Source organism: Myxocyprinus asiaticus, chromosome 16 (genome assembly GCF_019703515.2).
Source record: "Myxocyprinus asiaticus isolate MX2 ecotype Aquarium Trade chromosome 16, UBuf_Myxa_2, whole genome shotgun sequence".
In the NCBI taxonomy this organism is placed as follows: domain Eukaryota; kingdom Metazoa; phylum Chordata; class Actinopteri; order Cypriniformes; family Catostomidae; genus Myxocyprinus; species Myxocyprinus asiaticus.
Window position 1 is genome coordinate 31,155,186 of NC_059359.1, and position 13,501 is coordinate 31,168,686.

General features: G+C 48.9%; 1 protein-coding gene across 4 annotated transcripts in view; it reads right to left on the reverse strand.

Moving 5' to 3' along the window:
* The window catches only part of LOC127454337 (complement C4-like), a 37,874-nt gene extending 26,747 nt beyond the window's left edge, over positions 1 to 11,127 (reverse strand). For all 4 annotated transcript variants that reach the window (XR_007899512.1, XR_007899513.1, XM_051721464.1 and 1 more), the window contains exon 1: positions 10,984 to 11,127. Coding sequence is in view for 2 of the 4 variants with exons in the window: in XM_051721464.1 (XP_051577424.1) it covers positions 10,984 to 11,060 (77 nt within the window). In the remaining 2 variants the exon portion in view is untranslated. The remainder of the gene's footprint in view (positions 1 to 10,983) is intronic.
* Between the last annotated feature and the right edge of the window lie 2,374 nt (positions 11,128 to 13,501).

The following is a 13,501-nucleotide window of genomic DNA, read 5'->3' on the forward strand; positions in this document are numbered from 1 at the left end:
AATCTTGGACATTTTACCTCAAACATCTTTGACATGTTAATTGCCATTATCTGTGTCAGTTAAATTTAGCCTATAACATAACTGATTCAGGTACAATTTAAATGTAAATTCATTCAAAATTCAATATGTTAAATCCATAAGACCCAGACTACAATTGTAAAAGAGGAATGTGATAAAATAATTTGTACATTGTGTGTTTGCTGTGTGTTTAGCTACTGTCAGTCAATAAACATCTTTATGAAGATGAGCACAACAACAGATTAAGCACAAACTTTATTTGCAACATTATAAACTGATATACACAGCAGGTTGGCTTAGAATATATATATAAAGTACTGTGCAAAAGTTTTAGGCACTTAAGATGTTTCACAAAAACGTCATGGTTACTGGTGTAACCTCCGTTCCCTGATGGAGGGAACGAGACGTTGGTGTCGATGTAGTGACACTAGGGGTCACTCTTGGGAGCCCGAGACACCTCTGGTCTTTGATAAAAGGCCAGTGAAAATTGGCGAGTGGTATTTGCATGCCACTCCCCCGAACATACGGGTATAAAAGGAGCTGGTATGCAACCACTCATTCAGGTTTTACGCTGAGGAGCCGACATAAGGTCCGGCCATTTCAGCGGGTAGTTCAGCGTTGTGGCAGGAGGGACCAACGTCTCGTTCCCTCCATCAGGGAACGGAGGTTACACCAGTAACCATGACGTTCCCTATCTGTCACTCACTCGACGCTGGTGTTGATGTAGTGACACTAGGGGTCCCTATACAAAATGCCACAAGGCTGAACTGTGTTACGTGAACTGGCGGTGTGTGGTGGGCAGACTTGCTGTGTGCCTCATAGCCAGCACACCAGGTCGACACGTAACCTCCCCCAACACAGTTATGAGTGTCAAACGGCCCTTTTTGGGGACAAGTCGACTACCCAGAGATAGAGACAGGCTTAACCCAGTCGTGGCCTCTTTCCCCTTCTCTTTTTCCACTCCCTAAAAAAGAAGGAGGATTATCCGACTGGGCCGCCAGGTCTAGTTGGGGGGTGTCCCTCCCAAGGGGAGGACACTGCGGAGACCACACCTCGCCCCAAGAGAGGGGGGGATATTTAAGTGGAAGAATACATCACATGGTCTTTCCAACCATGTGGAGAGCCTTCAAGGTAGATCCTGCCCAATGGGGGAGGAGTTACTACAACATGGAGACTGGGGCAGAGGGGCTCTGCCCAAGGAAGACGCAGTTTGCCAGCAGGGAAATGAATTAGCGGAAGATATAGATCGCATGGGGTTAGCCTTACAGGGAACCGCCACATACGCAGCACCTACCCCAGAACTGGGCTCTTAGTGCGTGTACTGGGCCGGCAGCGAGTCTCTCCGAAAACTCGACTGCCACAGGGCTCGGAGGAAGTCAACCAGGGAACAACTTTTGTGAACACTACTGGGAATTAACAGCGCACGTCTTCAGCTCAAAAGGAGGTGGAAGGCGCTATGTGCAAGCGATACACCCGGCCGGCTATCCCGGGCTTATCCGCTTTGTGTTGCGTGCCACTACCTGGGACGAAACCGGTTCCACCCGGAGGTTGTAGAACCTTGCAAAGGTGTTGGGTATTGCCCAGCCCGCTGCTCTGCAAATGTCTGTTAGAGAGGCACCTCTGGCCAGGGCCCAAGAAGCTGCTACACCACGGGTAGAATAGGCTCGTAGCCCTACCGGGGGCGGCATGTTTTGGGCGAGATATGCCATAGTTATGGTGTCAATGAGCCAGTGGGCGATCCTCTGCTTGGAGACAGTGCTTCCTTTCCGCTGTGCACCAAAGCAGACAAAGAGCTGCTCAGAGACTTTAAAGTTCTGCGTGCGATCCAAATAGATGCGTAAAGTGCGCACCGGACACAGCAACGACAGGGCTGGGTCTGCCTCCTCCTGGGGCAGCGCTTGCAGGTTCACCACCTGGTCCCTAAAAGGAGTGGTGGGAACCTTGGGCACATAGCCCGGTCGGGGTCTCAGGATCACGTAAGAATAGCCCGGACCGAACTCCAGGCACGTTTCGCTGACAGAGAACGCTTGCAGGTCACCTACCCTCTTGATAGAAGTGAGCGCAGTCAGGAGGGCAGTCTTCAAGGAGAGTGCCTTAAGCTCGGCTGACTGCAAAGCTCAAAGGGGGCTCTCTGTAGACCCTGAAAAACTACAGAGGTCCGATGAGGGAACGAGGCACAGCCTGGAGGGATTCAGCCTCCTGGCGCCTCTTAGGAACCTGATGATCAGATCATGCTTCCCTAAGGACTTACTGTCGACTGCGTCATGGTGTGCTGCTATGGCAGCAACGTACACCTTCAAGGTGGAAGGGGACAGCCTCCCTTCCAACCTCTCTTGCAGGAAGGAAAGCACTGATCTGACTGCGCATCTCTGGGGGTCTTCCCGATGGGAAGAACACAACTTAGCGGACAGACGCCACTTAAAGGCATACAGGCGCCTCGTAGAGGGAACCCTAGCCTGAGTGAACGTGTCTACCATCGCAGGTGGGAGGCAGCTTAGGTCTTCCATGTCCCGTCCAGGGGCCAGACATGGAGATTCCAGAGGTCTGGGCGCGGGTGTCGGATGGTGCCCCTTCCCTGAGAAAGAAGGTCCTTCCTCAGGGGAATTTGCCCGGGGGGAGCTGTCGCGAGGAGCGTGAGGTCCGAGCACCACGTCTGGGCGGGCCAGTAGGGTGCTTACCAGGACGACCTTCTCCTCATCCTCCCTGACCTTGCACAGGGTCTGTGAAAGCAGGCTCACTGGGGGAAAACGCATATTTGCGAATGCCAGGGGACCAGCTGTGTGCCAGTGCGTCTATGCCGAGGAAGGCCTCAGTCAGGGCGTACCAGAGCGGGCAGTGGGGAGGATTCTTGGGAGGCGAACAGGTGCACCTGTGCCTGTCGAATCAACTCCAAATCAGCTGGACCACCTGAAGGTGGAGTCTCCACTCTCCCTTGAGGGTAACCTGTTGTGACGGCGCGTCCGCCGAGGTGTTGAGGTTGCCCGGGATGTGAGTGGCTTGCAGCGACTTGAGGTGCTGCTGACTCCATTGGAGGAGACGGCGGGCGAGTTGTGACATACAGCGGGAGCGCAGACCGCCTTGGCGTTTGACATATGCTACCGCTGCCGTGCTGTCTGTCCGAACTAGCACGTGCTTGCCCTGGATCAACGGCCGGAACCTCCGCAGGGCGAGCAGAATTGCCAGTAACTCGAGGCAGTTGATGTGCCAACGCAGCCGCGGACCCGTCCAGAGGCCGGCGGCTGCGTGCCCGTTGCCAACAGTGCCCCAGTCCATTTTGGAGGCGTCTGTCATGACCACTGACGTGCCTGGAGACCAGTTCTAGGGGAACACCTGCTCGTAGAAACGAGAGGTCGCTCCAAGGGCTGAAAAGACGGTGACAGACCGACATAATGGCCACGCGGTGTGTCCCGTGGCACCATGCCCGTCTCGGGACTCGAGTCTGGAGCCAGTGCTGAAGCGGCCTCATATGCATCAACCCGAGCAGGGTGGCCACCGCCGAGGATGCCATATGCCCCAGGAGCCTCTGAAAAAGTTTCAGTGGAACCGCTGTTTTCTGTTTGAATGCCTTCAAACAGGTCAGCACCGACTGGGCACGCTCGTTCGTAAGGTGCGCCGTCAAGGAGACTGAGTCCAACTCCAAACCGAGAAAAGAGATGCTCTGAACCGGGAGGAGCTTGCTCTTTTCCCAGTTGACCCGAAGCCCTAGTCGGCTGAGGTGTGAGAGCACTAGGTCCCTGTGTGCGCATAACACGTCTCGAGAGTGAGCTAAGATTAGTCAGTCGTCGAGATAGTTGAGAATGTGAATGCCCACCTCCCTTAACGGGGCAAGGGCAGCCTCTGCGATCTTCGTAAAGACGCGAGGAGGCCGAAAGGGAGGACTTCTACTGATACACCTGACCCTCGAACGCGAACCGCAGGAAGGGTCTGTGTTGAGGAAGGATCGAGACGTGAAAGTACGCATCCTTCGGGTCTACCGCCGCGAACCAATCTTGATGCCGGACGCTTGCTAGAATGCATCTTTGCGTCAGCATCTTGAACCCTTTCTTCATCAAGGCTGGAGGGACAGGTTCTATCGCATCCTTCCGTAGGAGGGTAGCGATCTCCGCGCAAGGTAGCAGCGTTTTCGTCTTTCACCAAGGTGAAGTGGACACCGCTGAACCTGGGCGGATGCCCGGCGAAGTGAATCGCGCAGCCGAGTCGGACGGTCCGTACCAGCCCTCGTGATGGACTGGAAGGCGCAAGCCATGCGTCCAAGTTCCGCGCAAGGGGGACCAAAGGGACAACGTCATCAGATGTACCGGCAGGTGGGGCCTTGCGGCGGGGCGGAGCTCGAGGTGCCACACCACGTCGTGGCCGTGCTGAGTCCGAGGACATCGAAGCACTTACCTGGCTCCTTGTGACCACCCCCGGAACAGCCTGGGACGGGGGAGGAAGAGGCCTGTCCTCATGACCCGTGGAGACTGTCACATCGGGGGCGGATTTGTGCCACAGCTGGGCGCTCAGGGCTGGAGACCGCCGCTGGAGCGCCAACCTGCCAAATGGAGTGATGGACGGTGGTCGTGATGCCAGCCGTACACACCGGATACGTGACCCAGGGAACAAGGAAACCATTCTTGCTGAGCTCTTGAGTACTGCAGCCACTTGGGCATGCAGCGCAATTAAATGCAAAAGGTAACAAAAAGATGAAGATCTGCTTAACAGCTCCAGAGCAGCGGGTTTCGTTATCCCTGGGTCACCCGTCTCAAGGGCGCTTTGAAGCCTTTCACGGGTTCTGGGCGGCCGCGAGACGGGTGGCGTCTGCTTCCTGCGGTGGGCTCCACGCCGGGGCCAGGCCGAAGGGGCGGGCTGCAGCGGAGCCGGTGCAGTCACCGCAGGGGGACGCCCTTGGCGATGAGTAGATGGGGTGTGGGATCTTGAGCCGTGCCGGGGCAGGATATGCCGGCTAGCATCCATCTACTGCTCTACCATCGAGAACTGCTGGGCAAAGTCCTCAACGGTGTCGCCGAATAGGCCCGCCTGGGAAATGGGGGCAGCAAGGAATCGTGTCTTGTCGGCCTCACCTATCTCGACCAGGTTGAGCCAAAGGTGGCGCTCCTGGACCACTAGTGTGGCCATCGTCCGCCCAAGAGACCGCACCGTGACCTCCGTTGCTCGGAGAGTGAGGTCAGTCGCCGAGCACAGTTCCTGCATCAATCCCGGGGCAGAACTACCCTCGTGCAGTTCCTTTAGCGCCTTGGCAGACTTGCAGGAGAGCCATGGCGTGCAGGGCGGAGGCGGCTTGTCCAGTGGCACCGTAGGCCTTGGCCGTCAGAGACGACGTAAACCTACAGGCCTTGGACGGGGGCTTTGGGCACCCGCGCCAGGTGGCGGCACTCTGTGGGCATAGGTGCACCGCGAGCGCCTTTATCCACCAGGGGATTGCCGAATAACCCTTGGCCGCCCCACCATCGAGGGTAGTGAGAGCGGGGGAGCTGAAAAGACCGGGACCGGGCAGTAAAAAGTGCCTCCCACGACCTTGTCAGCTCTTCATGCACTTCCGGGAAGAAAGGAACGGGGCGGGGCATGAGCTTTGAGCGGTGCCGCGAGCCCAGGAACCAATCACCGAGCCACGAGGGTTCAGGGAAGAGCGGTGAAATCCACTCTAACCGACGCTCGCGGCTGCCCGGGAAAGCATGTCGTCATCTCCGCGTCAGCCTGTGACTGGGCGATCGACCCGAAGGGAGGAGCCCAGCTGAGGCTTCCGACTGGACGAACCCGCTCTCTGATGCTGCGCTCGAGAGCTCATCACTTTCGCGGGCTCCGAATAAGAGGTCGAACTCGCCGTGAGACGAGCCGGCGGACTCACCCGGAAGCCCGATCGGGGCAGACGAGCGTGCTGGGGAATGGGAGGTCCGCGGGGGGATACCCGGCGGAGGCGGTCCCTTTTGGGTCCCCAAATCGCCCCCAGTGCTAGCCGCGCTGGCCTCAAACCCATTGGTAAAAGGACCGAGGCGGGAGCCTCTGGGGTGGCTCGCTTTCTTATGAAGGCGAGCCGCGACCGAAACGTTGCCATGGACATATTCTCGCAATGAGAACATGACCATCCACGAACGCTGTCTCCGCGTGAGCAGTGCCCAGACATGAAAGACAGTGATCGTGACCGTTAGAAGGCGAGAGATAACGAGCACAACCAGGAATAACACACAATCGGAAAAGCATCTTTAAAAAGATGCATCTTTAAAAAGACGTTCCGTGTGCGCTCTTTTAGAGAAATATATACTCTTTTAGAGGGGAAAAATGCTCTTTCAGAAAATGTACTCTCTAGTTTTTCTGCCGAAGCGCCCAGGGGCATTCTCTGCAGTGCACCAGTGCAGAGGAGGGAGAAGCCGCTGAAATGCGCTGTCAGATCCAGCAGAGGTGAATGAACAGTAATATTCAGCTCAGTGAGCATGACCGTTCGGCTCCGAAGAGAAAATCTGAATGAGTGGTTGCATACCAGCTCCTTTTATACCCGTATGTTCGGGGGAGTGGCATGCAAATACCACTCGCCAATTTTCATTGGCCTTTTATCTAAGACCAGAGGTGTCTCGGGCTCCCAAGAGTGACCCCTAGTGTCACTACATCGACACCAATGTCGAGTGAGTGACAGATAGGGAACCTTTGTCTTAAGATGGTTATTTATATCTTCAGCTTTAGTATGTCAATAGGAAAAATAAATTTTAGACTCCCAAACATTACTTTTGCAAATAGAAAAGATTAGAATAGAAGAACAGGGCACTCTGCAACAGATGTCATGGTCCCCACAGAGCCCCCCACTGAACATTGAGTCAGTCTGTGATTACATGAAGTGATAGAAGCAATTCAGACAGCCTAAATAGATAGAAGAACTGTGGTGAATTCTCCAAGAAGCTTGGTACATCCTATCTGCCAACAACCAAGAAAAACTGTATCCAGGTGTACCTAGGAGAATTGGGGCTGTTTTAAAGGCAAAGGTGGTCACACCGAATATTGATTTAGCTTTTTTATGTTTACTAGACTTTGTATGATGTTAATTGATAAATGAAAACTTTGAACTTGCGACTCCAGGTGCATTTAATGACATTTTAAAAATATGATTTATTCCCAAATCGGGAACATCAAACAAAACACAAGACAGACAAAACGAGTACTAGCATAGAACAGAAAAAACAACAGAAAGGGAGGGAAGGGAGGGAGGGAAACCAGGGAGGGAACTTAAGGAAAGGGGTGGGGTCCAGTGGCCTGGGGGATGCCTCAGGGTGGAAGCAGGGATTGGAGGCCTGGGGGGATGCCTCAGGGCGGAGGCAGGGTCTGAAGGACTGGGAGGCGGCCGCAGGGCAGGGACAGGGTCTGGAGGCCTAGGAGATGGCCACAGGGAAGAAACAGGGTGTGGAGGCCTGGGAGGCGGGCACAGGGCAGGGACAGGGTCAGAGTTCAGGGTGGCGGCCACTGGACAGGGGTCAGGAGGGAACTGGACAGTGGCCGCAGGACAGGGTTCAAGAGGGAGCAGGGGGTGGAGCCATGGAAGTCTTAGGGGCAGAGCCATGGAAGTCTCAGGGGTGAAGCTATGGAAGGCTCAGGGGTGAAGCCGTGGAAGGCTCATGGGGTGAAGGCGTGGATGGCTCAGGGGCAAAGCCGTGGAAGGCTCAGGGGCAAAGCCGTGGAAGGCTCAGGGGGTGAAGCTGTGGAAGGCTCAGGGTGCGAAGTCGTGGAAGGCTCAAGGGGCGAGGCCGTGGAAGGCTCAGGGGGCGAAGCCGTGGAAGGCTCAAGGGGCAAAGCCATGGAAGGCTCAGACACTGGCAGAGGCAGGGGGGCATTGCTGGGGGAACAGCCTTTGTGGCTGTGGGTTCAGGCAGCGACTGGTGAACGTCCTCCGTGGCTGGGAGCGCTGGCAGAGACTGGGGAATGGCCTCCATGGCCAGGAGCACTGGCAACGACTGGAGAATGGCCTCTGTTGCCAGGATCTCTGGCAGCAACTGGTGAACAGGAGCCCTTCTCCTTCTCCTCTTCCAGACGGACAGGAGCACTGCTGTGGGAGCGGCCATCATGACTGGGGACAATGGCACAGGGACAGCCGAGGCTTCAAGCATTGCCTCTGGGACGGACAAGGCTTCAGACGCTTTCTCTGGGATGGATGAGGCTTCAGGAACAGGCTCGTTGACCGTGGCAGGCATGGGCACTGGCTCGTTGGCTGTGGCAGGTGTGGGCACTGGCTCATTGGCAGTGGCAGACGAGGACACTTGAGGGGCAGGTGCCCTTCTCCTCCTCTTCCCGGGCAGTGAGTGGTACTGCTGCTGACGCAGCCTCCGCCTCCTGGCAGTCCATAGCAGCGGGCTCAGGTGAGGCGGATGCCTCCAAGGGAGTAGGGGCAGACAGAATGGGACCCCCTGAGACCATTCTGCCTACAAAAGGATGACCTAAGACAGCCTTGATGCCTTCAGTAAACAGTGCCACACTCCTGATACAAGGAGAGTCGAGGTACTGCAGTGATTTGACCCAACATCTTGCCCGTCCGGTCAGAAAAAGGGAGATGTAAGTGACCCTTTGATGTTCGGCCATGACCAGAAAAGATGGCTCCTTAAAAGGCAGGTTGAACCAGGCCAAAAACACTTTGCAGGTGTCTGGATCCCCATCAAAAAATTCTAGGGCTGTTGGACCCTGAGCCCAGTCTGCACAAACAGGCAAAATGGAGGTTGAGGACTGCCGTGATTCCATCTCTGTGTGAGGGGTGCCCTCGTGCCATAGCCCGTAAAGCTGCTTAATAGCACAGTGCGCTGTACGACCAGTTGAAGGAAAAAATTCTCTGCTGGGTCCAATATGGCCAGTTCGTAATGTTACGTGTGTTGCAGAGATGAGAACCCAAACACAGAGATAAAAAAACAAAATACTTTATTTACCAAACAAACTCCCGCAAGGGGGAAAAGATAAACAACCCCGAAGGGGACAAAAGGGTAATTCAGGCTGGGGCAGAAGGGAACAAGGAATCAGGACCGACAGGACCAATACCAGGAACAGGGATCAGGAAAGACAGGAGCAATAGGTAAAACATACAGGACTGACTGGAGAACAAGACGAACTGGCACTGGATAGCACACACGAGGAGACTAAAATGGGGAGAGAAATCAAGCGGGTTAATAAAGGGCAGGTGTTTCTAATGAAACAATAATGAGAAAACAAAGAGGCGGGGTGTGACGTAAGACAGAGAAACACGCAGCAATACAGAAACAATAACAAAGCTGCATGTTCTCACTAGAAGACAAAACATCCGATTGGCATGAGTGCACATCGCCAAGACAATGAGGCGATATACACTCATGCCAGTCAACAAACAAGATGAGAGAAGACACTTGTGTGAGAGTTCAGCCACACACACACCCGACACCTTAACGAAGTGACCGAACCTCAGCACAAACATGAAGACAGCTTGCGACCAGGGCGCATGGTGCAAAGCGAGCGCAACGTGGGTCCGTGGATGCGAGAGACAGACACAAAGACCAACATAGGTTATCGACGCGAGTGCCTGCAGCCAAGATGAAACAAGCGCAATGCACCCACGTCAATAACAGACAGACAAGGAGTATGAATGTCCGGATCCCAACACAGACCAGAACAGAACTAGGCAGGAAGTCAGGACCCAGACACCATACTCCAGACATGAAACACAACAGACAGAAGAGCGCACGGCAGGGAATAAAACAGAGACCACGCGCTCACACAGAGAAATAGGCGGAGAATGCCACGGTCCTATCATACCAAAACCCAGACTGACAGAGAGAGAGGACTGTGACAGAGAGGGGGTGTGTTTTATAACTAAGATGAAAGTTCATTGGTTGCTCTCACTAGTCAACAGTCCAATGACATTTTTTTAACTCGATTCTCAATTGGAGCTCTGTCGGCGGGTGATTGCGGCGGCTGATTCTCAGCAGGTCGGTGGAGAAAACAGCGAAGTCGACTCAGTTGAAGAAGGGAGAGAAATCTTCTTTCTTCACTTCTGCAGGCAAAAGGGTGAAGATGCGGATTGCTCGCCGGTCTCCTACGGATCCGTTAGTGTGCTCGGTGGAACAAGGAGAAATCTCAACTCGTCCAGCGAGATATAGATCGTATGGCCAAATTTCAGGTACGTACATTACTTCCTTGGGCAATGAGGCAACATCTTGGAGCAGCAGGGCTGCATCTAGACGAGGCACATACTGTCCCTAGAAGCAATGCCCAGAAAGATCTCCAAGGTTTTTACACTCTCGATGACGTCATGGTTGAGGGATGCGTTCTGAAGTGCATTTCATCCAATAGGAGTTTAGAATTTGATCCTTCAGAGTTTCACACATAGGTGTAAAGTGAGCAAGGCTTCATGGGATCTGTGGTCTGTTTTGGACGTGGTTGTTGTTATCAGGCTTTGAGTGTTCGTATAGTCCTCAGTAAGGCTTTATGACTGTGTGTAGGCCTGCCTTTGTCTCTTATCTGGGTACCTGAGGCCCAACACTAAATATAAGTACATTTTAAAACATGAATTAAATAAACACATTTAAATGTGTCTATTTGTCCATTTGTCCATTTATTTATTTATTCACATTTAAATGTGTCTAATTATTTGTCCATTTATAAATTGGTTTATTTATTCACATTTTTATTTTCAAATTAATAGACTGATAATTTATTCTTTCATTCTTTTGTAAATGGCACTCCTGGGCTTCCATACAAATACACGCGGGCATTTACAAAGTAGCAAAAATGAATGATAAAGACACAGTCAAAAGTTTTATTACATTTATAAAAAAAAAGAAATAAAAAAATAAAAAAAACAATTTTAATGTTACCTTAACAAAAAGAAAAAGGTTGAAAATTTGTAAGAATCAACCCCTGGGACAAAAAAAGTGCCCTTAGTTGAAGAAACACCCACATATGCATGCAGACATGTTCATACACTACATAGATCTTCCAGTTTATGTACCACAAAGATACAGTACTTACCTCTGTCTGTTATCTTCCTGGGCAAAACAACACAAGCACAGCAGCAGATAGAGAAGAGGAGGCATATGTACCTCCATGGTGAATATGTGAGCCCTCTGTGAGAAGCAGAGGATAACCAGAAGATTTTGGACAAGCAAATGTTGCACAAGAGTAACTGAGTGAATATTTATTATAGGGTTTAAGGGGCTTGACAGAGTTCTGTCATTGCACAATCAGAGTCTGTGCTATCTCATTGGATGAACTCTTGATGTGCCTTCTCCAAAGTCATGTGATTTAAAAGAAATGTAAACAAATAGACCAAAATCATATATTTGACGAGCTTTGGCTCAATTCAGTGTTATTTTGTATTTGTGTTATACAAAATAAATATTATTTTGGCAAAGAATTTCCAGGGTTTTGACACTGCACAATCAAAGTCCATGCTCTCCCATTAGAGATAGCATCCACAATTTGCAGTGTTGGGGGTGTTCCAAGAACAGGGTTGAGAAACACTGGTATTCTCCAAAGTCATGTGATTTAATAGGAATTCAAATGTAAAAGTATTTTATTATTATTATTATTATTATTATTATTATTATTATTTTGGAAAAGCTCTGTGGTTTCATTTAGGGATCTAGGGGTTGCACTTGAAAAAATATAAAAGCTAAAAGATGAAGTGAAGTGTCTGGGTCTTTATTTCACATTTTAATAGAGACCATTTTTTTTTTTTTTTTTGCTCAAATGCAACCATTTTAATGTCTTTGGCTGTACCTTGTTCAGTTTTTGTATATACAGGTGCATCTCAATAAATTAGAATGTTGTATATTTATTTTTTTCTCATATGCAACCATATTAATTTCTTTGGCTGTACCTTGTTCAGTTTTTTTATTATTATTATTATTTATTTTTTTCTATATGCAATCATTTTAATGTCTTTGGCTGTACCTTGTTCAGTTTTTGTGTATATATATATATATATATATATATATATATATATATATATATATATATATATATTCCTTATGCAACCATTTTAATTTCTTTAGCTGTTCCTTTTTTTTATTTTTTTATTTTTTTCATATGCAACCATTTTAATTTCTTTGGCTGTACCTTGTTCAGTTTTTTTTCTTTCTTTCTTTCTTTTTTTTCCCCTTATGCAACCATTTTAATGTCTTGGGCTGTTCCTTGTTTTTTTTTTTTTTTTTTTTTTCATATTCAACCATTTTAATGTCTTTGGCTGTACCTTGTGCTGTTTTATTTATTTATTTTTTTTTTTTTCATATCACAAAGTGATAGAAGAAAATTAACAAAAAACCTTTTTTTTTTTTAATTTGTTTGAATTTGTTTTGCATGCCAAGTTTTGCTGGGTCTCAAGAAGCTGCAGATAATATAAAGGAGATCTTAATATTTTAGTAATAATTATTTCTTATTTTATTAATTATTATTATTTTCGGTAAATATTATTTCTTATTTCAGTAGACATCTTGAATAAGAGTATTATTTTTGTGAAACAGGCGAGTGTGTGTCTAACTGATATTAGCTGGTCAGTGGGCCTGTTGTGTTTGACCTGGGTTATTTGCATTATTTTCAATAATACTGCCCCATTTCAAGTCAAACTCACCATACAAAACTCATTTAATCTTTCTCCTTGTTGTCTTACAGTTACATCACAAGTTCCTTCACATGGCTCTCTCTTTACAGTAAAATTCACAAAGCCATCTTTTTATTATATTTCCAATTCAAAAAAATAATAATAATTTGGGAATGTGTGCAGAATTCCTATTGGAGTTTCTATCATTAATTAATTAGCCAATCGTAAAGTATCCTGATAGTAATCTACAGTAGCAAGATATTACATCAATACACATGGAGGGTTTTATTCCTTTAGAATGTAAATAACCTTCCTTCATAATGCCTTTCTTTCTCATTTAGAGGCAGTATTCCAGATTGATGACAGTGATCAGCCAGAGGCATGATGTCCATCCACAACTCCTGCACAATGATCAGGAAATCACAAGAATTGCGTTTGGACAATCAGTCTCTGACTGCCAGATTGTAGGTTGAAATCCAGCTCAATCCAACTGCTGCACAGAAAACAGGATGAAACCAAAAGTCTTCTGAAAGAAAGAGTGAATCATTGTTGTAATAATTCATATACTTGTGTGAAAAAGTTATCATCACACTGCAGAGCTGTAGGGACTTTAGAACTACATCTTCAGAAACCTGAGAAGTCTGGCATATAAATCTACATTATATTCATAATTATAATATGCATTAATAATTTAAATAAATCTATTATACTACTACTACCAATAATATGTTAATAATTCCTAAAAACACCAAATGAAGTGTATTTAACTCCTAAAATCATTGTCTCTACGCAACATAAACAGTTTACTCCCCGCTAATGACAAACCAATCAAATTAAACAGCTTACAGTTAAATTATTTTATATATTTACTGAAAAACCCACATCATTGCATTTCTTTTCCATCTTACCTTTATTTGTGTTGTTCTATATCATCACTCATGAACTTCA